This window comes from Trachurus trachurus, assembly GCF_905171665.1.
Source record: "Trachurus trachurus genome assembly, chromosome: 12".
Lineage (NCBI taxonomy): Eukaryota > Metazoa > Chordata > Actinopteri > Carangiformes > Carangidae > Trachurus > Trachurus trachurus.
The window spans coordinates 13,784,440-13,809,026 of record NC_139908.1 but is presented as its reverse complement, the minus strand read 5'-3'; the positions used below and the strand labels follow the sequence as shown (position 1 = coordinate 13,809,026).

Below are 24,587 nucleotides of genomic sequence, written 5' to 3'. Positions count from 1 at the left end.
AACACAAATGTTTCCTAAATAAGCAACTATTATTCAACTATTGATCTACTGATATCAATTACCAGAAAAATAAAGGAGATAAAATACTAGGAGGTAAGTTTTCTGAAAATATTCTTCCATGATTATCAGTACACATGATTTAAATATCAGTTTAGAGTCATGATGATACAGTTGATAGATTTTTATTGTATTCCTATATTCTTTCATCACCTAAGAAATCCTAACTTTCAAGCCTAACCTAAAGCGTTTACAGCAACAGTGTGGTGTGCTAATGCTAATAACTAACAGTAGACAGTAAGGCGAAAGGTAGACAATGGAGGCACAAGGCCTAACCTGCTACTGCTTAAGACACAGTGGAGCGGGATGGATCACAGGATTGCAACAGTTACTTCTTGTTGCTGGAGAAACCCTGCAGACGATGGTGTTCCCTTAACCTGAGGGAGAAGGGAAAAAAAGAGTAAATAACACAATCTTAACTCACAGTCACATGTCTTGTTGCTGTTTGGGAATAATATCAATGTGCAAAGGGTGCTAACCTGACAGCGTTGATCCTAATGAATCCTGAGGCATCACATGGGTCATAGTCTCCTTGCACGTCCATGCTGGAGCGAAAAGATGAGTCAAAAAAGAGGCAACAGGTCAATAGAGACCAACTGTCAAATTTCAGGGTGAAGGAAAACATAGGTCAGGAAGGAAAACACGACAGGATGCTCTGGTAACGAAAACATTAGACATGTTTGGAGTAAACAGTAAAAGTGAGAGACATGGAGTCCGATCGGCTACTGAAATAACTGGATCGTTGATAATCTGCTCCGTTGAAATAATGTTCCCATCGATTTCCCTCTGAATGCTCGTCTTTAGCATTGTTTGTCCTGAATAACGAGGAATCAATACTGGAGAATGAAAACACGCTTATGTACAAAAGCACACAAAAGATGCACATAACCCACTTTAAGACAATCCCATCATATCAATTGTGACCTAAGTGTCGAGCTGATTTCGTAATCTGGTGTTTCTGCCTTCCACTTTATCCACTTCTCCTGCAAAAAGAAGTAAATCTATAACTTGTGCCGGTGCTTGTTCTATGTTGTTTAGGCTGCTTGTTGTAGTCGTCTCGTCTTAGTGTGTGCGAGTCTCACAAAGAGTCTGTGTGCTGTGTAATTACAGCAGTTTCTACCTGCAGTGCTTAATACACTCCCTCACTGAGTCCTCTCCTCCCTACGACACCCCCAACACCCAATGTACAGCTTGCACTCATTCTTCAAAAGCACTTAGCAAAAGAGGAAATTGCCAACAAATGATAGGATAAACACTATAAAAAGAAAGACCGACAACTAAATCATCAACTCTCAATACAAGGCTCCCTACCCGGCACCTGAACATGATTATGAGTGAGTGGCTTTAAAGAATACAGCTCTCTCTCTCTCTCTTTGTGTGTGTGTGTGTGTGTGTGTGTGTAAGCATGTGATATTTTGTGTATTCCTTGAAGAAACCCTGCAGTCTAATTGAGAGTGGAGGCAGCGGACAGCGAGAAGGGTGACATTTCTGTCTCAGATGGGTGCGGTGACGGGCTGTATTACCACTGTGTTAATGACGCCGTTTACTGTGGCATGTGGAGAGACAACAGGATGCCAGTGGGGGTCTGATGCCTAGTCTGGTCTGTGTGTATGTGTGTGTGATTGTGGCAGGTTTTCAAGTAGTGGCAAATACGTGTGTGTGTGTGTGTGTATGTGAGAGAGACTGCGGCTGCCTCCAGGTGTATCACTGTCAGGTACATGTAAATGTCTATGGCGTTATGATAATCCACAATTACCCTAATATAAAATAATAATATATAACAGTGGGCTTTCCTGCTAATCCAATGAGCACTAAACATACATTGAAAAAACATTTGATTGTATTTGTACATATTTTGTGTCTTTTGTATGTGCTATCATCTCATCATCTTTTTCTTTTCTCAGTTAATAGAGGACAGAGCTGTCAGGAAATGAGGGGAGAGCAATGACTTCAACTTCACCCTTTGCCACTACCAGTCACACCCTGTTCAGCTTTATCAGCTCTCATCTCGTGATTTGATTCACATTCAATATGATTCTTGATGATTCAGTTATATCAGATAGTAGTGACAGTGTTGAATAAAGCTTCTTCGACATTCTTCAGTTGTTTCCCTCAAGCACGTTAAGTGTGTAAATTGCACATTATGAGCTAAAGTGTGAACACATTTCATGGTAATAAAGTTGTGGACCAAGGATTTATTTTCCATGGACAATGCAAAACAACTAAAACATGAAACTCTCAGAGACTCTCAGTAGTAAATGCTTAAGATAGGTACCGTACAGATATCAACTTGGTTTATTTATTTTATTTTAGTATTATTATTTTTTTAGTTTAGTAAATTTACAGTTACTGTTATTTTCAATTTTAACTTATTTGTGCCACATGAAATTCATTACAGCTTAGCTCAACACCAAATGCTATAAATGTATTATATTATTGAATCTTTTTTTAAATTATTAAATATTGACAGTGGTATGGGCCTCTGTATTAGTCAAGCTTTAAAGATATATCTTTTCCAAACTTTAATTAAAGTACTCAGCCTGGGTAATTACAACTGAGTCTCCTCCACTAGCATGATGGAAAGTTTAGTTTTTGTCTCCGAATGTGCCTGCATTTGAGACTGATGTTTTTTTTTTGTTTGGACCATATGTAATGAGCTCCTTTATTGTGAACCACTGTGCCCATCTGTCTGTAGCCCCGAGGACTCTGTGATGCTGCAACACTACACCTCTGGCTCTGTCACACTGTTGTTCGAGCCGAGAAGCGTGACTCAGAAAGGTGAGGTGTTGAAATGAGAACATGAGCCTTCGTCAGTGAGAGTTTCTAAGCAACTGACTATTTTGAAGATTGATGAGTCATAGTTTATCTTGAGTGACTCAGCAGATGGTTTACTGAAAACAGAATATCAAAAATGACAGAGAAAAAGTACCATACTAATACAATAAAAGGTTAAAGGGGCTGAATGAATGTTCAGTGTGAGTACAGTATGAGGTCTATTTATCTCTGTCTTCTGAATGGCCGACTGTGTGAGCCGTGTTTCCTTATCCCTGCCTCTCTGACCTGCTTAAATAGCATGACACCCTGGCACTTTCCTCTCACAAGCCCAGTGAAATCCTCTCTCTCCTCTGGCTGAAAATGCCATTAGCTCCTTGACTCTAGGGTAGAACTGGAGTGTGTGTGTGACTGAAGTGGAAATAGAGAGGCATATGGAGGGGTTTTTACTTTGGTCAGTGCTGAGCCTGCCCAGAGGCCATGAGGGGTCAGCCTCCTGAACAAACCCACTGTTACCACTGCTAAGAGGGCACTGGGGTGCAGCGGGAGGGGTGAGGGTCGGAGGCTGCCCTCCAGGAACTGAGCTTGACACTTCTCTGATGTCTTTGTGAGGCAGGGTCGGTTTAATATGTTGATGTGGAGGTCATAAGGGAACTTGGGCGAGCTGACCTGACGACAGGCTGACTGGTGAACATGTGGGACGGCTGCACTGTGCCCAGCCCAGAGCAGCCAAACACAACTGTCAAGTAAGAACAAGCACACACTTTGATTCATAGACACATGGCTACTTCTGTTTTACAAGCAGCCACCCACCCACACACACACACACACACACCCCTTACCTGACCAACTCCTCGTTGTAAAGGGACTTGGGTGACTCTCGTCCCAGGATGTAGACATGACCCTTGAAGACAGACAGCTGTACTCTGCCCTCCACATTCTCCTGGGACTTGGCTACGCAGTGACGCACAAAATCACACTCGGGGCTGTACCAGAAACCTGAGGTCAACAACGAAACAGGAACATCACATGACACAAAGAAACAGAACTGTAAAGGTCTGTCTAAAAAACAAAGTTTCAGGAACCACTGTTCACAGTTTATTTTAACACAAGGAAGAGTCAAAACCCTGAATGCTGTAAAATGTTAATAGCCAATGACAGAGTGATCATTTTTCTATTCGTATTTATATACTGTATGTATCAGTATAATGTTAATTGACAATGTTAAAACAGAATATGGGACTGAGCAAATGAAGAAAGAGGCAAATCCTCCCCTAGCAGCGGTGTCTACAGGGGGCTGTGTGATGATCACCGTTCCCCCTCAGGAGATGTGACTCTTTCTGCGCTTTCCGTCTCATTTCTGTTCCAGGTGAAGTTCATCAACCTCTTTCTTTTCTCTCCATTTTGCAGATCTGGCCCGTCAGTCTCTCAGACAGATGGGCAAAGGATACGTCTGTATATGTTCAGAGGTCAGGCACGCCCCACTCAGCAGGGGTCCTCCTCTCATCAGCGGCTGACCTCCACCTCATCATCTGGCCATGTTCAAAGACACAATCCTTCCCTGCTTTTATTACCTCTGATTAGGCAGTCACACACAAGACCCATTTTAGTTCAGAGTCAATTACATTTTGTGTTAATCCTCATGTTAGCTATTTCTCTATACGTCGCTGTAAGAATTGGGTTTTATTGTTATATTATTGTTTTTGATTGATCATCTGAAAAATACCTTTTATTGTGATGCTTTGGAATTTTAATTTAAATCATTTGACTTGAAAAATATTCTGATATCAAACTGGGAAACAAACAAGCAAATTATGTAAATTTGATTTATCGAGCAAATATTTGGAACCTACGCTTGATACATGATATACCTCATTAATCAGTTCTTACAATTTACATTAATAAATTGTCTTTAAATCACCAAAGCAATAAGATGACAATCAACACAGGAGGGCTGTTGTTTACTTTCCACTCATCAAATGCTTACTGCACTATGGGACGCCATGTAGGGCAATGGGATGAGCAGGCGCCCCATATGCAGAGGCTATAGTCCTTCCCTACGTCATTCTCCCTCTCTCTGCCTATTTCCTATCCCTCTCAACTATGCTATAAAATAAAGGCAAAAAAATGCCCCCAAAAATATACTTATAAAAAAAAAGCTTACTGCACTATGCCTGCACCTTCTGTGATGAAAGATTGTGCAGATAAATAGTGCAGTATTAATGCAAAGCAGATGCAGGACAGGTGGATTGTTAACATAAGCCACACCACCAGCCGTCTATTATGCATCTGCAGAATTATTAATGGTTGAAACCTAGGTTTCTAATAGGTTTAATCTCTGCCCTGCTTCTGAAGGTAGGTGTGTGTGTGTGTGTGTGTGTGTGTGCGTGCGTCTGTGTGTTTGCTTCCTGTCTCTGGAGGATATAACTGAAGTGGCCTAGTAGTCGGTCTCTAATGGCACTGATCCTATTATGTGGATGAAGGTGCAGGAGACTGGACACCGAGCAGAAGGGAGGATTAAGACACCTGAGCCAAGAAAAGCTCATGCACACACAGGCAAACATACTTAACACACAGGAACATACGTACGCACATCCGCGTCGCTCTTATATAAGGGGCACTGTGAAGTTTTCCGTCACAAACAAGCACCGGTGACCGTCCGTGCAATTTTGGAAAAACTCCAATCGTAACAGTGCAAAGGAGCATAATGCATAATCTGATGTATCCTTAAATAACATTATGTCATACCTGGCTGAACAAAGTCATGACTTAAGCAATAAGCCAGAAGGAAAAAAAAGGGAGTGAAAGACAATTGTTATGTAACACAATAACATCAATCAAGATTGTGTATTTTAGGGACTTACCGTTGTAGACGAGTTCAGAGAACTTGATACCCAGTCCCTGTTTGATCCGCCGTACCTCTTTGTCCATGGTGAAAGTCTCGATGTCTAAATGGGCCTGTAACAGGATGGTGCCTCCTGGGGTTTCATAAATCCCTAAAAAAAAAAAAAATTCAACAAAAAAAAGAATCAACAAAACACATCAGTAGCTTTTTGAACACAAGTAAAAAGATCAGGAAGATGTGCATGTGGCTTTACCAGCCTCTATAATACTGCCGTTATCAAATACTCAACACAACGTCTGTCCTCATTTTCACTATTCTATATAGTCTACCAATTTTCTGAGATCTGAATGATATAAACTTGAATCTGCAAAGAAAACACTAATAGACATTTAGATTGTGTGTCTACACCTTAATTTACCACAACCAGTGGTGCTGTCTTCACCATCATCAGTGGCCATTCATAGGGACATAAACCGCAAAACCTTTTTATCTGAACTAACTACGAGGGAACAGCTCTATTAGCCATCAGCCGTTTGACAGACAGGCCTTTGCAGTGCTCACAAAATGTGGATGATGCCTGTCCTAGGTAAATGACAGGGTAGGAGGCCCCTGCCAGCCTGGAGCCTGGACCAGGGCTCTGCCTACCCTGCAATTTACCCCCTCTGGACATGGAGGGAGGGGTGAGGGGAGAAAAGATGAGGTAGATGACAGGAGAAATGAAGCTGTCACTCAAATGTCAGCTAAAACAAAAGAAGGGCAGAGGAAATGATAGAAGGCAGATCTGACAACAGAAAGGAGCTTTATCAATCAATGACATCCATTTTTGCGAGAGCTGACTTTTTGAAAAACTGTGTTACTTCAAACACATGGTTCTTCACATCACCTGTCAATTTGAAAGATAGTCACACATTTTTGATTTAAGCTGGGCTGCCAAGCTGCCAAACAGATTCTCTACCACAGCCAACGTACAGTGTTCTCCTGACTCAAAAACCCATTTCTGAGATTTAACAGATGAGCACAATTTAATCTCTCCCAATCTGGTGAGCAGAGAAGCTCAAATCTGCATGACCCTAAATACTCCAGTACCGGTCCTGATCTGAAAATGGAGAAGCACTTACTATGTGCTGGTGGCCAAAAACAGAGCTTAGCAGTGCTGCTAATTGTCCAAAGCCTCAAAAGACTGCCACCTGAGCCAGTATGGCTTGTGGCTCTTTGGTGATCCAGGGCCACAGAGGGCACGTAGGGACATTTCCGCTGGCTCTATCAGATAAATAAGTTAAAACTGCCCTCCAACTCAACTTGGCTTAAGTGCTCCAAAAGAGAGCTAGCTTAACAGAGAGGAGCAAACAATGAAATGCTATCTGGGTAAGCTCCAACAGTGGCAGTTTGGTTAAGCTGAAGGAGACAACACCCCCTGTGGTTTTGAGGTTTTAATCTTTTATACTGTTACTGCAGGTATGCTAACCATGCTGCAGGCCTGCAGGGGTTCGGGTCGGGAATTAATTCATCCCGAGCTGATCTCCGCCTGCCCTTTGGGCAAACTGTTAGGTCAAAACAAGTGAATAAAAGCTGATCAATATCTTAAGACGGACAGAAATCAATAGGAATATTTTTTTTGTGAATAAACAAATAACTACATTAAATAAATGAATAAGTTAGCACGACAGCGCTGTGATTTGACAACACCAGGAAGTGGACATGAGGCTGTTCATCATCAAAAGATACAGCCATTTCCAGCCGCTTTTGATCGGTGCACCAAAGCCCATCACCCACGCACAGGTCAGAGGTCTGACAGCGCTGTGACAGGTGGGAAATGTTAGTCTGACACGCAGGCTGTTGAATGTTTTGTAGCAGTGACAACATTCTTGACAAACCATTTTAATCCCCCCCACACCTCGCTGACCCCACACAAATAAATATGACCCAACACAAATAAGTATGACATGTCCCCATTCAATCCCTCCCATCATCTATTCTGCTAACACGACTGCCATTCCAGAGGAGACCAACATGTACACTCAATGGTAGTTATTCAACCACTTGGACACCTTGTGCTCCACCTCTTCCTATTGCTTCAGTGGAGGAAAAAGCTTTGATCTTTTGTTCAGCCGAGGGGAGAGAAAAGTGGGCTTCCCATTTTCCAATTTCTACCTGCCAAGTTGCGCCACAGCCACAGACTGTTGGCCAGTCAATTTGCCAATCATGGCACATTGTGTCGTGGGGGAAGAGGAGTATATGTGTGTGTCCATGTGAGCCTGCGTGTGTGTATTGTTCAAAGCAGCGACAGCTCACTGGACTTGTAGATTTCCTCTGGTAACATAAAAGAGCTTTTCAAGTTACATGTTGATACCAATCATGAAGAGAGAAAAACATCCCCGGTGCAACTTCATGTGCACATATGTGATCGACTGTCTATTTGTGTTGATCCAGTCAAGCGTGTGCGTTCGTTATCTATCACAGTGTGTGTTTTCTGTACATGTGTGTGCATGCATAAGTGAATGGGAGTAACTTCAGTCTCTATGATTCCAGGTGAACCAGAGGAAAAAAATTTTTCTTTGAGGAGAGTGTGTTTGCCATCCAGCCCACTTTTATGAAAGCAGAGAAAGCAAGTGTGACACTCAAAGCACTCAAGTAAAATAACTGCAAATTGCATGAAAGCATCGGAAAGGAACAGGAAGAAAAGGTTTTGAATAGATGTAAAATTTAAATACTGAAAATATGTCCATCTCGCTGCATTTACAGTCCATATCACTGTTTGTGTGAGTAAAGCAACCTGTCGGACTGAGTTGGCACAGATAGAAGAAAATGTCACTAAGTCAGACAGATAATAATCAAGTATAATTTTTAATTCCTTACCTCTGGACTTCATCCCAATGAAACGGTTCTCTACGATGTCAATCCTGCCCACACCATGCTTTCCTCTGCAAGAAAGACAAGGACATTCTCATTGGACACCACAATCACTTCTCCTTGTATTAGTTTAGGCCACATAACTAGATTAAATAGTCTTAATTTGCCTGCCAGTATCAAGCATAAAATCTAGAAAAAAAAGGAATACAGAGTTAAAAAGTGCAAAAAATTCAATATAACACAGTGCCAGAAGGGAATTCACATCCCGGTTACACTGTCTCCTCCTTTATTTCCACAACACTCAGCATCACCGGTAAATTCAACATTAGATGTCAAGCAGCCTGTTTCCCTCTTTATCTCCTCTCCACAAATATGATATTTTGAGTGGCAAAGCTGAAAAACTATTGTTGTTTCCACTGGTGATGGGTATTAATTCCATGGCATTAGTTACAAACAAGTCTATGATGCATGAAATGAAGACGCAGCAGTAACGTTAAAACAAACAAACCCCCATCCTGCTTAAACCGCAAAGGCAAGAGAGGAAACTGTTTCCTTAGCATCAGTCAACTCACTAGTATTGCTCTTCATTTATTCGGACAGTTGGGAAGCAGAAAGATAGACAGAGTGGAGGAGACACAGGGGGGAAATTCTGGTGGGATTTTATCCCAGGCCAGCTGCGACTGACACACATCGCTTAGAGGTAGTGAACTTAACCACTGTTGCACCTCTGGGGAGATTTACACACTTTTCTGACGGAGAGGCTTCCTTGCTTGCTAAATGCTTACCCAATCTCATTAAGGTATGAGAAGATGTCAAGTGCTGAATCCTTGGATTGGCTCTCCTTCACGTTGGTCACCTTCACAGGAACTCCTGAAGGGAAAATGTATATATATATATTTTTTATCTTTAATTTACATGACGTCATCTAGTACTGCAAAATAGTGCCACAGTGAAATTAAAGTAATATCATAATCTATAATGCAGGAAGAATAGCTTTGGCATTGCCATAGCTAATGGGGATCTGAATAAATCAATCAATCAATTATCTATGCTTTCAATTAAAAAATACCAAAATGTTAAATGTTATCCTTCCTATGCTTCACAATTACTCAAATGTAATACAATAAAAATAGCATTGCTGCCACGGTCATGAAATACTTAATCAAAAGGTTTTTGATGTATGATATATTTTACTTTATTTGTACATGATGTAAGGAAAAAAATATATATCTTCCAGTAGAAATTTGCTATTGACACATAATTTAAATAAAGCCTGCCACACTATTATTTGCTCTTTCCGACAGGTATGGTGAAAAAACAAGTACCGAGACTAGTGAAGCTATCAAAACAGAGCCAACAAATAACACAGAGTAAAAAACTTTACCTTTCTACAGCCTAGTTAATCAACAGGGCAATAGCTTTCGAAAAACTAATGGAAAAAATCACTTCAACTGAGTAAACTGTCCAAAAATAACAGTAAAGAGTTGATCAAATCTGTTGACAAGTGCTCATTATCTCAGTCACTGAAATCAATAGTCGTCAGCTAAAAGTGAAAACCATTACAAAAGGAGGTGGTGAGAAGGGCTAATAAATTCAAAGGCTCTGCTTATTTGAAAGCTGTGAAATCGTGGGCAGGCCTTTACCTAATTCAATTACACACGCAGCTTTGTTACCCATACTCTCTTTAGCTCTTAGAGTTTCTTTTTTTTTTTTTTTTGCCTCTGAGTGTTTGTGTGTTCATGCGCATGTGCAGGAGACAAAACACTTGCAGATCCACCATCCATCTTCCTATTTTTCTAACACACAAACACACACACACACACACTCACACAGTTTTTCTTGAAAAGACACCCACGTTCACGCCACACACTTCCTGTCCAAGCCACTTAAACCAAGTGCACATCAATCACTGTCATGGACCTGCTTATTCATGGCCTTCAATGAGCAACACGGGCCAAAGGTGGAGACAAGGACACAAACAAGAGACATGGGTGAAAAGGAGCGTGCGAGTCCATGTGTGTGTTGATAGGGGGAATTTAACCATTTGTGGACTTTGCAAGGAAGAAAGGTAATAAGAAAAGAACATGCTGATATCCCCCATCCATCCATCCATCCATCCATCCATCCAACCATCCAGCATTCAGTCCCATGCACGCCTGCAGTTGTCAGTCAAGCAGGCCTGAAGAGAAGAGCAGCACTTCTGGTCGCCTTTCAGCCAGCGTTTACAAAGCCCTGGTAGGAATGACACGTGAAGGACTTGACAAATTTTTTTAGACAAGGGCTTTGTTGACGGCCCCATTCTCATATCACGGGAATCACGGTGGCTCCCATGGCAGAGGAGAAAGTACCTCCCAGAGCAGGAGAGGGCAGTACGGATGGTGCATTATCAAGGCCGCGCCCCCTCCCAGATACCTAATAATTAGATTAAAAGTTCAAATAAATTACGTGAGTGTCTGAACGTGGGAGTGGAGGGGCTGGCCTTTCGTCCCTGCGCTCTCTCTTTTTCCTCGCTCTCTCCATCATGCGGGTTCTATCATTCACGGAGGGGTCTTTTTCTCCCCGTGATCCTTTTCTTCAGTTTTTCGCAGCCTAACAGTGCAGACAATGGGAGCGCAGACACAGTTGTAGGAAAAATTACTGCTTTACATTTTTCCTCTCTGTCTCTTTTTCCTCTGCACTTCTTTGGCATGAAAGGAGGGAGGGATGATTTTTTTTTTTTTTAAAGGGAGAGGAATGGGGAATGGAGTGTTTGACGGGGGAAAAGGTTCCTGTCGTTAAATATTCTTTTTTAATCAGTGAGAAAACTTTGGTGAGAAAGGCAGGGATGAAAAGGTGGGAGGGGGAATGAAATGAAACATTCTTGTGCTGATCTTGTGCTCAGAGGGAGGAGTAGGCTCGGGCCTTTGTGTGGACAACTAAAACAGCTTTTGTCATAGGGTGCTCAATAAAGGCACAGAGAATATGTGTGAAAATGGAGCACAGGGCTGGAAAGAACCCGCGAAACCAGACTAGGCTTTACTACTGCATCACTGTTTTACAAAAGCAAATCTCATCCCTAACTGAACTGACAGCAACCTACTTGCTCTGGTGTTAAACATTTTCTTTGGGAAACTGGTAAAGTGATCCGGGCACCACTTCAATGCAGATGCATGTTAGCTACGAAATGACATTCCAGTTTGCACTTTAAAAAGATTTCAGCAGCTTGAGCTTTAATAACGTCAAATATCTCCAGTAAATCTTTGACTGTGTCTTCCCTCAAATTGCAAACAAATTGCAAACTTCCCTCAAATTGCAAACCCAGCTAATAAAGCTGTCAAGCCCGTGTGATCAGAGGATCTAGTGTCTTTCAGACCATTGATGTTTGTGATCTTCAGCCACCGCTGGTGACCAGGGATGAAGGGACATTTGTGCCATTTGCCCCAGGCTTGGATGTTTCTTGCCATTTTCACTTTGCACAAACACGTGACGCTTTCAACTATTCAGCCTGTGGCCCCCGTGGCAATATATCTAATGAGTGTTTCTCTGGCCCCTCAGGGCTTGGTGTATTAGCTGGACTTAATGCTTCCGGCCCGTGTGTGCGCCCCCGGGCCAAACACGGCAGCTTTGGACCAAGTAATGCTGCGAGGGGTTAAGGATAAGTCTGGGTGGTCAGGAATGGTGATAAAGTGCAGCCGGGTCAACATTAGAGCTGTAGCCCCGTGGCTACAACCATCAATGTTAAGTAACATTAAGAGGTGTGAACTAGACTGGACAGTGACTCTTACAGATAGATTACAGAGGCTCACAACTGATATTATTCAATGAAAAATATGCAAATTCAACATTATTTAAATATAAAATTGATTTCAGGAAACAGGGGTTTTATCAAATGAAAATGTAAACTCTCAAGTTTACTGATTTTAAGAGGCCACTGCACAATTTGAGAGATGATGACTATAAAAATTGTCATCTGTAAAATAAATTAGCAATAAACCAGATATTTTCATTTTCAATTAAATTTCATAATTCCATCTAAGTGGTTTTTACCTTTAATTTTAATTGTCCTTAATAATTTTGACTTGATTTCCATTAAATAAAATAAATACTTATAATTAGTTTAAATCATAAATCCAAATGAATATCATAAATTCTGAACAACATTTTTTTGGCAAGTTACATGTCCATCTACATCATAAAGAAGTTGTGAGGTTAAAAAATATATGAAGGTGAGAGAGGAATCAACAGGTGACGTGTGTGGCAGGTACACAAACCGTTTTTGAACTCCAGCTCCAGCACATCAGGGGTGTTGGGAGAATCTTCCGGGTTCTTGGTCATCAGGTACAGGTCATCTGGAGCATGGGTCTGAAAGAAAAACACAGACACTCACTCTCTCTATTTCGAACACTTTATTCCCCTTGATGAATAACCGGGACCTTCTGAGACCTCATCAAAGAGCAGCACCGCAAATGGAGAGACTATTGTGTGTGAAGTGATAACGGACAACTGGAGACACGGCGGAGAGAATAAAAGAGAAGATGATGCATGAAAAACGAAAAACTTGAAAATGCCATCACGAGTTGTGTGAAGACAAAAAAAAAAAAAACAGAAAAAAGAGAAGAAAGAAAAATCAATGTTCCATTTTTCTCCTCTATTTGGTTTCATTTTCCCTCGCGTGGCCCTTCACCACAGGGGAAGGTGGGGAAAAGTGGGATGTAGCGAGAAGGAGAGTGGGGAAGGGCAAAAGAAAGATGACTCACATCCTCAAGAATAGTGAACAGGTCAAAACACACCTGATACTATGAAAGAAACCTATTTGAGCAACATTAAGTGCTCTATAATATTCTGCCTGTCTGTAAAAATCTCCAACCTGCCAATTCTATCAAGTGTGTAGAGTTTCTCTCTACCTCTGTTTACCTGCTCATGTCTTCTGGTTTTACAGTTGTTATAATTTATTTTCAAATTATAATTTTGATAAATGAACATCACACTACAAAGCCTCAAAGTCCACACCTGAAATCCACTAAAGTTGTCCTGGGTGACAGACATTTGTCGTTTTTTTCCAGTTGGCGGGAGCCGGGAGCGATTTCAGTAAGTCATGGCTGGGACCTAAAAGAGCGTGGCCGCCTGACGTGTCCGCCCAGCGATGTGCCCCTCCAACAATTACATAGCATTAGGACAAGACGATGGCCAATGTCTCCTGAGCTGAGGCAAATTGCAGGGGGACTATGCAAAATAACTACTGGGTGCATTTAAATGGAAAGCTTTACCAGACACTAAATCATCATACAATAACTAATCGGCATCCGCTCGCCGCCTGTCAGAGAGGAGAAAACGAGCAGCGCAATCACTTTCCTTCCTTTTAACTAAACACCGAAATTGACTGAGAAGGCGCCCGGCTCCCTCTCCTTTATTTTCTGCCTCACAGCCCTGAAAGATGCCAAATGAGAGTGAACAGGAGTGGGGTGAAATGACTACCCTAAAAAGCCTTTTGATGCATACTCTTTGAGGGGGGAAAGATGGACTGAATTTTAAATACCGGAGAATGAGAGAGAGTATGCTTCCTGTGGTGTTATATGCCAAGAAAATGGTTGTCTTTTTCAACCTTCTAATAAAACACAGTACAGCACATTGGCTGTAAGAGCATTTTAGGTGGCGGGTTACGAACTTACAGGAAAACTTTATGGACTGTTTATACATTTCATTAAAGCAATCACAAGTCATTTTTTCTTCAAAAAAAAAATTAAAGAAGTCTTTTTTTCTAACTTTCTAACAAAACTTCCACCTGATCAATTAAAAACATTCTTTGTAATTAATGCAAATTCATGCCTCTGACTGGGCAAAAACCCATGCATGCTCCAAAGATGAGAGAGAGCTCAAACTTACAGGCTGTTGGATACAGAGAAAAAAAGGAAAGTAAGGGAATAGGCCTGTTTTCCAGTGAGCAAGAGATCAATGCATTTCAATTCAAACCCCCTGCAGGTGGACCTGTCCCAAAGCCGTGGCCCTGAAAGAGAGGAAAAGGTAGAGATAGAGAAGGCGAGGGGGGGGCAGGGGAGTATTGATGGGAAATGGGGCGTGAAGCACACCATCATGTAGCACAGAGCAGCTCCTTTGGCAGTCTTTGCTTCTTCCATATTGTTGTGCTAAACATGGCCCATATAGCTAAGAAGAAGGCTGACGCATGAACTTAAAGCAAGTAAATTTCTATCTTTCCACATATTAGTTGCCTCATTGGTTTTCAATCGAAGCCAACGGGGCCAAAAGAGGCAGAGGTGGCAGGAGGGAGAGGGGGAGGAGGGGAAGGTTGAGTTGTGAGGGAGGTAGAAGAGAAAAGGATGGTAAAAACATCTTTGGCGCAATGGGTTGGAAATGACGCTTAAATCACCACGTTTCAAGTCTGTCCTTCTCTTTAAAATGCAAACATGGCAAATTGAGACAAGAATAAAACAATATCCACGTGGTGTGCTGGAGAGATATTTATATTCTTAACCCCCTGGATGTTTTGGTTAATGTTAAACCCTGAGCTAAATTGAATGAGGGGGTATTTCCTACATGGAGGCAAAGCTAGAGTGATGCCAAGGTGGACATAGGGAGCACCTGCTAAGTATTACAGGTCATACCAATCAGACCCGAGGGCAGCGAAGGCACATGACAAACGCTGACCTCTTTGCTTCAAAGCACACATTCTCATGCATACAAACACCTACAAGACCACTTCCTTCCCCTACAGGCAGTCCGTCCATCCATCTGTCCAGTCAGCCATGCGACCAGCAGAAAACAAGTTTTCATTTCCTCTAGGTGAACGGGGGCTTGGCATTACGTGGTCAACACGAGCGGTGGGCCATCAGCTCCCTGATCAAAGAACGGAGTGGGCCAGGGGAAGCTCACTGACAGAGGCTATAATTAAGACAGAGGTGATGTTTTAATGACACAGGACGAGTGTCAGGCTGCCCCAGGGTGGGTCCTGACTGCTCATGTGTGGAGGGACGAAGAGAGAGGAGACAGTGAGAGAACTGGAGGGTACAGAGACATATAACAATCGGCATATTGCTAACCCAATGTGGGGGGGGGAGGGAATTCTGTAATTCACTTGAGCAACATTTACAAATAAAATAATTAGAAGGGAAATGACAAAAATCGTAAAGTCAAGTCCAATTTTGCCAAATCTCTATTATCTTTAAATGAATGACAGAGAAACATTCATAACATACTATGCATTCTGGTTTTGTTATATCCAACAAAAATAATAATAATCTGGCACATGCCAATACTATTAAAATGTGACTGAGCAGAGGTTGCCTTGGGTGCATGTCTTCACATAGATTAACGCCACCATATGGAGGTGAGTAAATAAAAAAAAAGTCACCTGGCCATTGTGCTACAGGCTACACGGTTTCGGGGTTATCAGGAAGGATACAGTGTTAATCATAGAGTAACCTGAACTCTGCTGACTCTTATCTATAGGAGAACATATGAGCGACCATTTGGACATTTCCCTAATCTGACTGTGTTGAGCAGAGAGGGCCCATTGTACCACAGGTGGGTGAGTTGGGGAGTTTGAATAGTCGAGGTCCGCCCTGAGCCTTAAGGGCTGTAACTGGAGGAGAGAAAGAGGCTGATACAGAGAGGAGATACTTAGAACAAGATGACCTCTTTCAGATGACCTTCTGTGTGGATCAGAATCTGACATAATGGAGGACATGGGTGAGAAATTCACATTGTTGTTTCTTTACTGGTTATTTTCCAGCTTGAAGTTGTGATTTAATATAAAAAATATGCTTGGATTTTGTCAGTGTGTTTTTGGGATGTCCATAATTATTACTTGGAAAAAGCCAAATTACCAGAGGGGCCAGAGGTTGTGGCTACTGAAAATTACTCAATTATTCCATCTCATTCAAAGTTCAAAATATCATTTTGGGCCCGAGATAATGTATTCAAATCCTTTAACCACTCTGGACCCCTGCAACCATAAATATTTCATTGTATTTAATGCCATTAATTGATTCAATATTGTAGTAAATGGTCCAACACAAAACCCCTCAATGGAATCTGTTACACAATACAGTCATCATACATTGCTATGCTATTGAGCCGGTTCGTCTCATTCTTTTCAAAACATTTCTCCACAGGCCGGCCACTAAAGAGGCAGCGGAGGGGTGGGAAAGGGACAGAGAGAGAGAGGGAGAGAGAGAGAGATAGAGGTCTGTGCGTTACAGTGGCCCTGCCCCTGCATCTCCACTCTAGCAGCGCGGGACCCCTCGCCTCCCTGTGATACCCCGTCCATTGGAGACTCATCTGTCTGGCGCGCTGTCTTTGTACTTTACTGTTACTGGTGACATTTTGGTGTCACGGTGTCACGATGAAATGGCTCCCCTCCCACGTCGCAGCCCGCGGCGGCGCAACCATTGGAACAATAAGGTCCCGAGGAGTTGGGGCTGGAACCCAGGAGGCCCCAGCTGGGCGCAACGCCCTAACCCTTCCCCCTCCCCGGCTCCCATGAAATTGGGAATTAGTCGAAGCGTTGCTGACGACAAGTCAGTGTCTGTGTGTCCCAGGCTATTCCCAGGGCCCGGCAAAGACCCGGGGTAAGGAGAGACAGAGACACAGATACAGCGACCAAGGGATGGGAGCTTTCAGGGTCATGGGGGGCAACCTGTATGTACTGCTCTGACCTCTGACCTCAGCAGAGATTAAACTGTGTCTCACCCATGGCACTGTGGGAGAGTGAGTCATCTCTGGTGGAGCTGGCATGGGTCAACAGAGGGGACAGTAGGCTTAGTGCCATGTTATTTTTACAGTCACTCAAAGCGGATGATGCACCTTACTAATATGTTAAAGGTCTGCTGTTGTGGAAATGACACAAACATCGTAATGCGAAGGAGATTCTTTACTACTCTTGTTAGATTGAGTTTGTGTCTGTGTCAAATCACGAGACATTTAATCTAAACTCTTATGTGTAAATTAATTCTCACCTGTAGAAACGTTGTATGACTCCAGTTTAATTTCAGGTTTTATAGGTTCTTGACTTATGGTGTCAGTCATTAAAATTATAAATAAGCTACACTGACATGACTCTCTTTGTATATTATATATTATATGTAAATAAGCAAGAGCTCTCATCTTCAAAGATAACAGGCCGTCAGGAGCTGGTCTTACCTTGGGATCCTCCAGGATGCCAGACTCGTAGCTGTTTAGAAACATAGTTCAGAGAATTAGGAAACTTTTGAATTCTGACTGGAAAAATGAGATGTGGGAACACTAAAGGTGTGTCAAACCAGTCCTACCCACCTTATATGCATGAGGTTGGCGTCCATGCTCCAAGGTGCCCGAGGAGTGACAGGCACAGGGATGCCATGTTTCTATAGTTTGACAGAGACAGCAGCTGTTATATTGCATAATGTTTTGCACCTGAAGGTTGCAAGAGAGGCTTAAAAATCAAAGCCAAACTTGTCTGACAACATAGCCGTGAACATGGAGGAACCAAGCAAACTATTTCAAGCAGCTGGTTTACGACACGCTATGTAACAGCAATACATTTGCCTCTCCACAGTACTTTCCTCTGTAAGATTTCACATTGAAAAGATATTACAACCATCAAAAAGAAATACACTTTTGGTTTCTTCAGAGAAAAGGTCAGCAATTCAGTGTTTCACGATTGCCTGATTTCACAAGTTCTCAACAGACAGCTGGAGATAGATGTTGACTAAAACATCATGATCACCCTCTGGTGGGCAAAATCCGCCGAGACCACTGAGATCTGAGGGAACCAAGTGAACACAAAACAGTTGGAGAATGTGTGTGGTCTAAATAAAGTAAATCTGTCAATGATAAATCAAAGTAAATGTGATCATGTGTGTGAAATTCAATTACAGTTATGGATTACATTGTATTCTTGTCTACATACAACTACATTGAAGTGATTGATTTCTTTTTCCTCAAATACTCTTGTACGCCTTTGAATATTTTACTAATAAAAAATGTGAGTCAGGATCACTCCATGTTTGATAGAACAAATTAAAAATAAAAGTGAGGAATTCACGAACAACCTAAATTTTATGTCAACGTTATGGCTCTTTTCTTTGTATGTGGTATCACCTGTGCATACTCCATCAGGTCGCTTCTCCCCCGGAAGCGGTTGTAAAACTCAGGGATCCTCCACGGTGCAATGATCTGAATCCACAAGAACAGTGAGTGAGTGTGTTGTGCTTTTTGCAGCAGCATCAACAGATACTGTGTTGAACAGCACGGGTAGTTACATCAACAGTGTAAGAAGGCAACCTCACCTGAACCTCGGGGTAGAGGGCGTAGCATGTGAGCTCAAAACGTATCTGGTCGTTGCCCTAAAAAACACAGAGGAGGTCACATAGTTGAGGACTGTGTACCAAGCATGAGGTATGTCAGTGTTGATGGTTTAAAATCAATAATAACAGTACGGTAGCAGAGTGGCCATGCTTCCCATGTTTGAATGTCATTTCACAGATGCCAGGATCATAGCCTCTTTGGCTTTTAAAATATGATCATTTACATGTACAGTGTTTTGTCCAAGTTTTCATTACTGGTCAGGTTTGGACGATTCAGATGCAGCTGAGGTTGGTTACAAACTATTACTGGGGTTTGTATTGTAACTTATGATGTGGTGTTTGTCTCCATCTACAGGTAAAATATGGAAACCGCATTTCAATTTAGCAGCCACATAGACCTAGTTCCCTAAATCCAAAACAACATAGAAAATGTTAAAGCAGAAGTAAGTGATATATTTGTGTTAATATAAGTCTTAAATAGTTATATCTTCCGACAGCAATCACTTACACAGAGTGTTTGGTCTGAAACATGGGTCTGTCAGTCACTCTGCTCTGCTCTGAGCCGAGGAGAAAACATTTATCGTATCCTACAGTTTTTATCCAATGAGGAGAGAGAACGGCATGCAGGGCTGTGTGTGCAGCCAAGGGACGCCGTGAATGTGGTGACGTAGGGACGAGGACTGTTATGGTGCGTTCAAGGAAACTCGTATTTTTCCGGCCGTGAAGTCGTACCAGTTCGATCTGGTACGAGTTCACCGGTCGGAAGTTACGAGTGGCCGTTATAGTGACTTTCACCGGTAAAACAGGTCGGAAAAACACGAGTGGGTTGCCTGGAACGCTACAAAGTCGTAAGTTGTGACTTGAAGCTGTAATTTACGATTTCAAAAGCCTGCCTGGAACGCAGCATTAGCGAAAACGACCGGAGCACTTACTTCTGCTTTAAGATCTAAATAGACAAAGTGCATATTAAAAAAAACTACAGTGGATCAAACTCCTGACTTAAATGTATGAGGTTTTTGGAATATTAAGTGCCAACTGTCCCTGTCGGTTCTCCCAACATAGAGTAAGTTCACGGCGCCAGAGTATGCATGGATGTATGCTTGCTGTGTGCAGTCATGTGCCATGTGATAACTTGACCACTGTATGAGTGGGTTATTTTGTGATCCATTCCTGCTCTGGTCACATTTTGGGATGCTCTCCCACAGCCACAGTGATGCTAAATGAATGAATGGGGTGGAATAATTTCACCATGACCCCTGAGACTAAATTTGGAGCAGGAGAGGGCCAGAGCACAGTTTAGTTTATTTATTTCATCCTTAAATCAGCAAAATAGTGAAAATCTATGATTGAGTACTTTATGATTATATAAAAGAAAATTACACAAATGTCAATTTCTATTATAAGTTTATCGGCACAAGTGATACGTTTGGCTATAACTTGGTTATAATAACTATTATATAACTTACAACTGTATAGGATTTGTTCGGATTATAATATTTACACTTCAAATATGCAATATTATTTCATTAAAAAAAACTACTTAGCACACTCACTGAATATTTAACTTTATATTTTTTCCAGGTACAGCTGTACCAAAACAGATAATAATTGTAAAATTATGTTTAATTCTAGGACAAATGTTGTACTAGAGGGTATAGTGCCGTTTAGGCTCATTGGGCAGGAAAATGTGACAATTTGTTATAGTAACACCTGGAAACAGCACAGAACATCTGGCAGGAAAAGGGGAAATGCAGCCAACAAGTCAAGAGGGAAAACAGATAATAGCATCATGTAATATGAGCTAATCTTTCACTTTTGGTGGCACATGGTACAGACAGACATCTGGCGCAAGCACGTGCAAACAAAACATGTTTGCACTTTCCTTTGAACTGCAGTGACTCGCTTTATTTAGCTGACAATTTGCACCGTGTGAATAAGTGCCATCCACAAAATGATGTCATCTGCTTCAGATTCACCGGGCACCGCTATTTTCTGTTTTTTTAATGAGCAAATGACAATACAGAGTTTTGAATGAGGGAATAGCTCCAGGGGAGAGCAGATTTCTGACTAACTGTTGCTGCTTGGCCAAAAAGGGTTAATGTTCAACCCTAAAAACACATGTCCTAAATCCTCAGAGGTCTTACAACTTGCTATTCCATTGTAGCAAACAGGTGCACTGTGTGCAACCCTCCATCTCCCTTTTCTGTTCTATCTCTACAATGAAGCCAATATTAAATTCTCTTTAAAACATATTCAGTGTGACAAAGTTATGGAGGTTCAGGCTCTCATTTCAGCTGGTCCCTAGAATTTGGTCACATTAGGCAATTTGTGCTCATTCTCCCTCAAAGTGAAGCCCTATTGTCCTGTGTCCTGGTTTACCTTTCCTGTGGCACCATGGGAAACAAACTGGGCACCTTCCCTGCGTGCAATTTCAACCTGGCGGCGGCCGATGCAGGGGCGTGCTACCGCAGTGCCCATCAGGTACCGGTCCTCATACACGGCATTGGCCTGGACCGCGGGCCAGATGAAGTCCTCCACAAACTGTGTGCGCAGGTCCTCAATGAAAACCTACACAGGAGCAGAATTCAGGACACAGAAGAGCACTTTGGGTTGTTTCTGAATTACTGTACCTAGAAATATTTTAAGAATTATTCACAATATCTCAATATCACATCTAGTACAGTAAATAAGTTATGATTATTTGATACAGAACAGCTTTTCACACACAACAGTGAGAATAAAGCAACTATTAATTACCTTGATTACTTGATTGAGGTATCATATAACATTGCTTAAAGACATGTTCTTGTTCTTACTGTGGAGTTTCATTACCATTGCATGACAATGCCATAGAGAACCTTTCATAAACACTTTCTAAAGGGTGTGCCAAACGTTGATGAGCTATGATAAAAAAAACAAACCCAGAAACAAACAATAAAAAAAAGGATGGAGTAAATTCAGTACTTCGCGAGATTCATATTTAGCTCTTGTGTCTTGAATGGAAGTGTTACCAGCCAGCGCTTTAATGCAAAATGTTTCATCATATTTCATTCTGCCTCTCACCTTCTTTGCACCAAGGGTTTCTGCCTTTTTCCGGGCAGCTTCAAAATCTTCTTCTTGCCCAATGTTGGCCTTGAAGGAGACACATTTATTTGAAATTCAAAAGTAGTACAATTTTTATATGCCATACAGACTATACAAATACTTTGAAAACCCAGGGGCTGTGCAGTTACTTTGATGCACAGTTCCTGTGGAATAGAAGATATCCCCTACTCATATCGACACATAAGCACATGCTTAAAATTCCTCTGAAGTGGCGTCTCTGACAATCCTCTATATTGTAATTCAGATCACGTCTGTAGAGGAGATTTGACAACCTCCTCACAGCTGAAACCAATCATGAGCACCACTTAAAGGATGTAAGAGGCGAGCTCTCTTTGCTCCTGAGCCGGTCACATATTATGGAAATATTACCACAAAAAACACCTTGTATATTCACCTTGTAAACACATTTGACAAAACCCACAGTGCATATACACTCCTTTAATACAGTTCTTTATCCATTTAATCTTAATGTATTTCTGAACATACATTCAGAGTAGCTTATGAAAGTGTATATATAACAGTTTCGCAACAGTAAATTACACCATGGCTCAATGCCTGCTATCCCTGTTCCTCTATTCACTTGTTGAGCCACAGCCAAAAAGGTTTAAAGGGTGGGACCTAACAAGCCATTGCGGGACCTATAGACAATCACTCACCCTACACAAAACCACTGAATGAAAAGTTAGACAACAAGAAAATCTGCCTGCTATGCACTTCTGAGCTGCCCCAGGGCAAAAAGTAAATCCAGCTAGATTTGCAGTGGCATTATGAAGCTAAATCCTGTGGTTGGGAGTCAACTAGTGGTGTAGCTCCAATAGTTTTTTTTTTTTTTTTTTAGGGACACCAACTCTCGCATGCCTTTATGACAAACTGCATCAGCTGTTTGAAAACAGTGAATTGTAAAGCTTCAGCTAAACATAACAGGTGAAAGCAGCTGTTGCAGAAAAAGACACCTGTTGCACACACACACTCTCTCACATGCAAACACACACACACACACTCCTACGGAAACATTACCAAGTATGCAATGACATCGTAGCCCTGTTCCTTCAGCCAAACCAGAATACAGGACGTGTCCAGTCCACCGCTGTAGGCCAGAACCACGGTACCTTTAGACATGATGAGGGCTCAGTCCAACAGGCAGAGAGACTGTGTCAGCAGGAAAAAAAAATGCATTAAAATAATGTCAATGTTTAACACAAGTGTACCTTGGGTTAAAAAAAAAAAAAAAAAAACTCCAGCAAAAATTAACAGTAACAAGTGGCAAAGTTTAAAAAGTCCATGGTTAATATCTGGCTATAGCTTAAAAGCACAACATTTTCATAACAGAGCCTAAAGCAGCAGATAAAAATAATTATTTGACAATGTACATAATCTAGCAATAGCCTATATCAAGGAACAGTTGCTGATCAATATTCATACTAAGCATTAATACTTTTATACTGACCACAGAGCAGACAAAAAAAACATCTGATGCAACAGGTATGTATTTTCTATCATTTTTTGCACAGTAATTGACTGGAAGACTGGGCCACACTTTAACCAGTGAAATTAGAAAAGGCAGTGTTTCAGTGTAAGTTAACTTTCTTTTTAAATGTGTTTATTTTTTATTTATTTATTTATTTTTGATCAATAAACACACATACACAGGACAGGACCAAACAGAAACAAGCTGGGAGTAACAACATTAATTACAACTGTCATTATAGCAGAAATATTTACATCAATATAATCAAGAAGTGGTTTCCATATTCTTTTAAAGGCATTAGTTTTTGTAGTGCAAGAGAAAGGTCAGAAAGTCCAGAGGTACATAATGCCATTATTGTCCTGTGCCATCCCACTACTGAGGGGGCTTTATCTGAAATTCAGTGCTGAAGAATATATTTTTTCCTGGCACAAAATGTCATAACTTTATCAGCTACAGGGCCACTGGGGAGATAAAGTTAAAATTGAACAACTTTTCTTTTCCCCAAATGACCAACATTACATTTCCTTCAATAATTTTGCTGTCAAACCATACTGAAATGAGCCACACCTGGTATTTCAGGTATAGCCTAAATCACTGTTAATTAGCATAATTGTGTAAGTATGATGAATTCCCGCATGTGGTTTCATCACATTCTGACTCACCAGAAGCTCAGGTGAGCGAGGAACTGCATTATATCCTAACACACACAAAAAAATCTTCTCTTTTTTTCTATGGTTTCTATCTTCTCAGTTATCAGTTTGTCTGACTAGCAGCAGCTGCGAGGAGATGTGTGTTTCTTAGCTCAACACATTGCATGCACTGTCTGCCACCACAACAAAACACACACGCAGCGGTGGATTTCGACAATAAAAACGTTACTTCTTTCAGTTGCACGACGAAAATAGTTTTTACTTACCAACGAGTGGGTTTCTTTTTAACGTGGGAGATGAATAAACGTGACGGTGTTGTTGTTGTCGCTGTCGCTGCTGGTCGGTCGTTCGGTCGGTTGGTAAGGAGAGGAGAGCAACGGAAAGCTCGCGCGGCTCACATGCATGCATAATTTGCCTCGCGGGAGCCGCGTTCTCACTGGTCCAGTTTGTGTTGCGTCATCATCGCCAACGTCGTGCAGGCAGCTGCCAGAAACAGAACAAGTTCATCCAAATACCATCACATTACGGTATGTTCATACATCCACTTCACAAACAGGAGG

The 24,587-nt window shown here is 41.6% G+C and overlaps 1 protein-coding gene across 1 annotated transcript; it reads right to left on the bottom strand.

Annotated features, from left to right (window-relative positions):
• Window positions 1–24,449, bottom strand: ass1 (argininosuccinate synthase 1). The gene is made up of 15 exons (XM_083983027.1): window positions 24,294–24,449; window positions 22,927–23,058; window positions 21,868–21,936; window positions 21,184–21,372; window positions 18,787–18,843; window positions 18,599–18,673; window positions 17,792–17,862; window positions 17,660–17,690; window positions 12,775–12,865; window positions 9,310–9,394; window positions 8,531–8,595; window positions 5,694–5,825; window positions 3,672–3,828; window positions 537–602; window positions 1–434 (listed from the first exon to the last, which is right to left on the bottom strand). Exons 2-15 carry the CDS (start codon window positions 23,026–23,028, stop codon window positions 386–388), a joined length of 1,239 nt encoding a protein of 412 aa, XP_083839153.1. The 5' UTR covers window positions 23,029–23,058; window positions 24,294–24,449; the 3' UTR covers window positions 1–385.
• Between the last annotated feature and the right edge of the window lie 138 nt (window positions 24,450–24,587).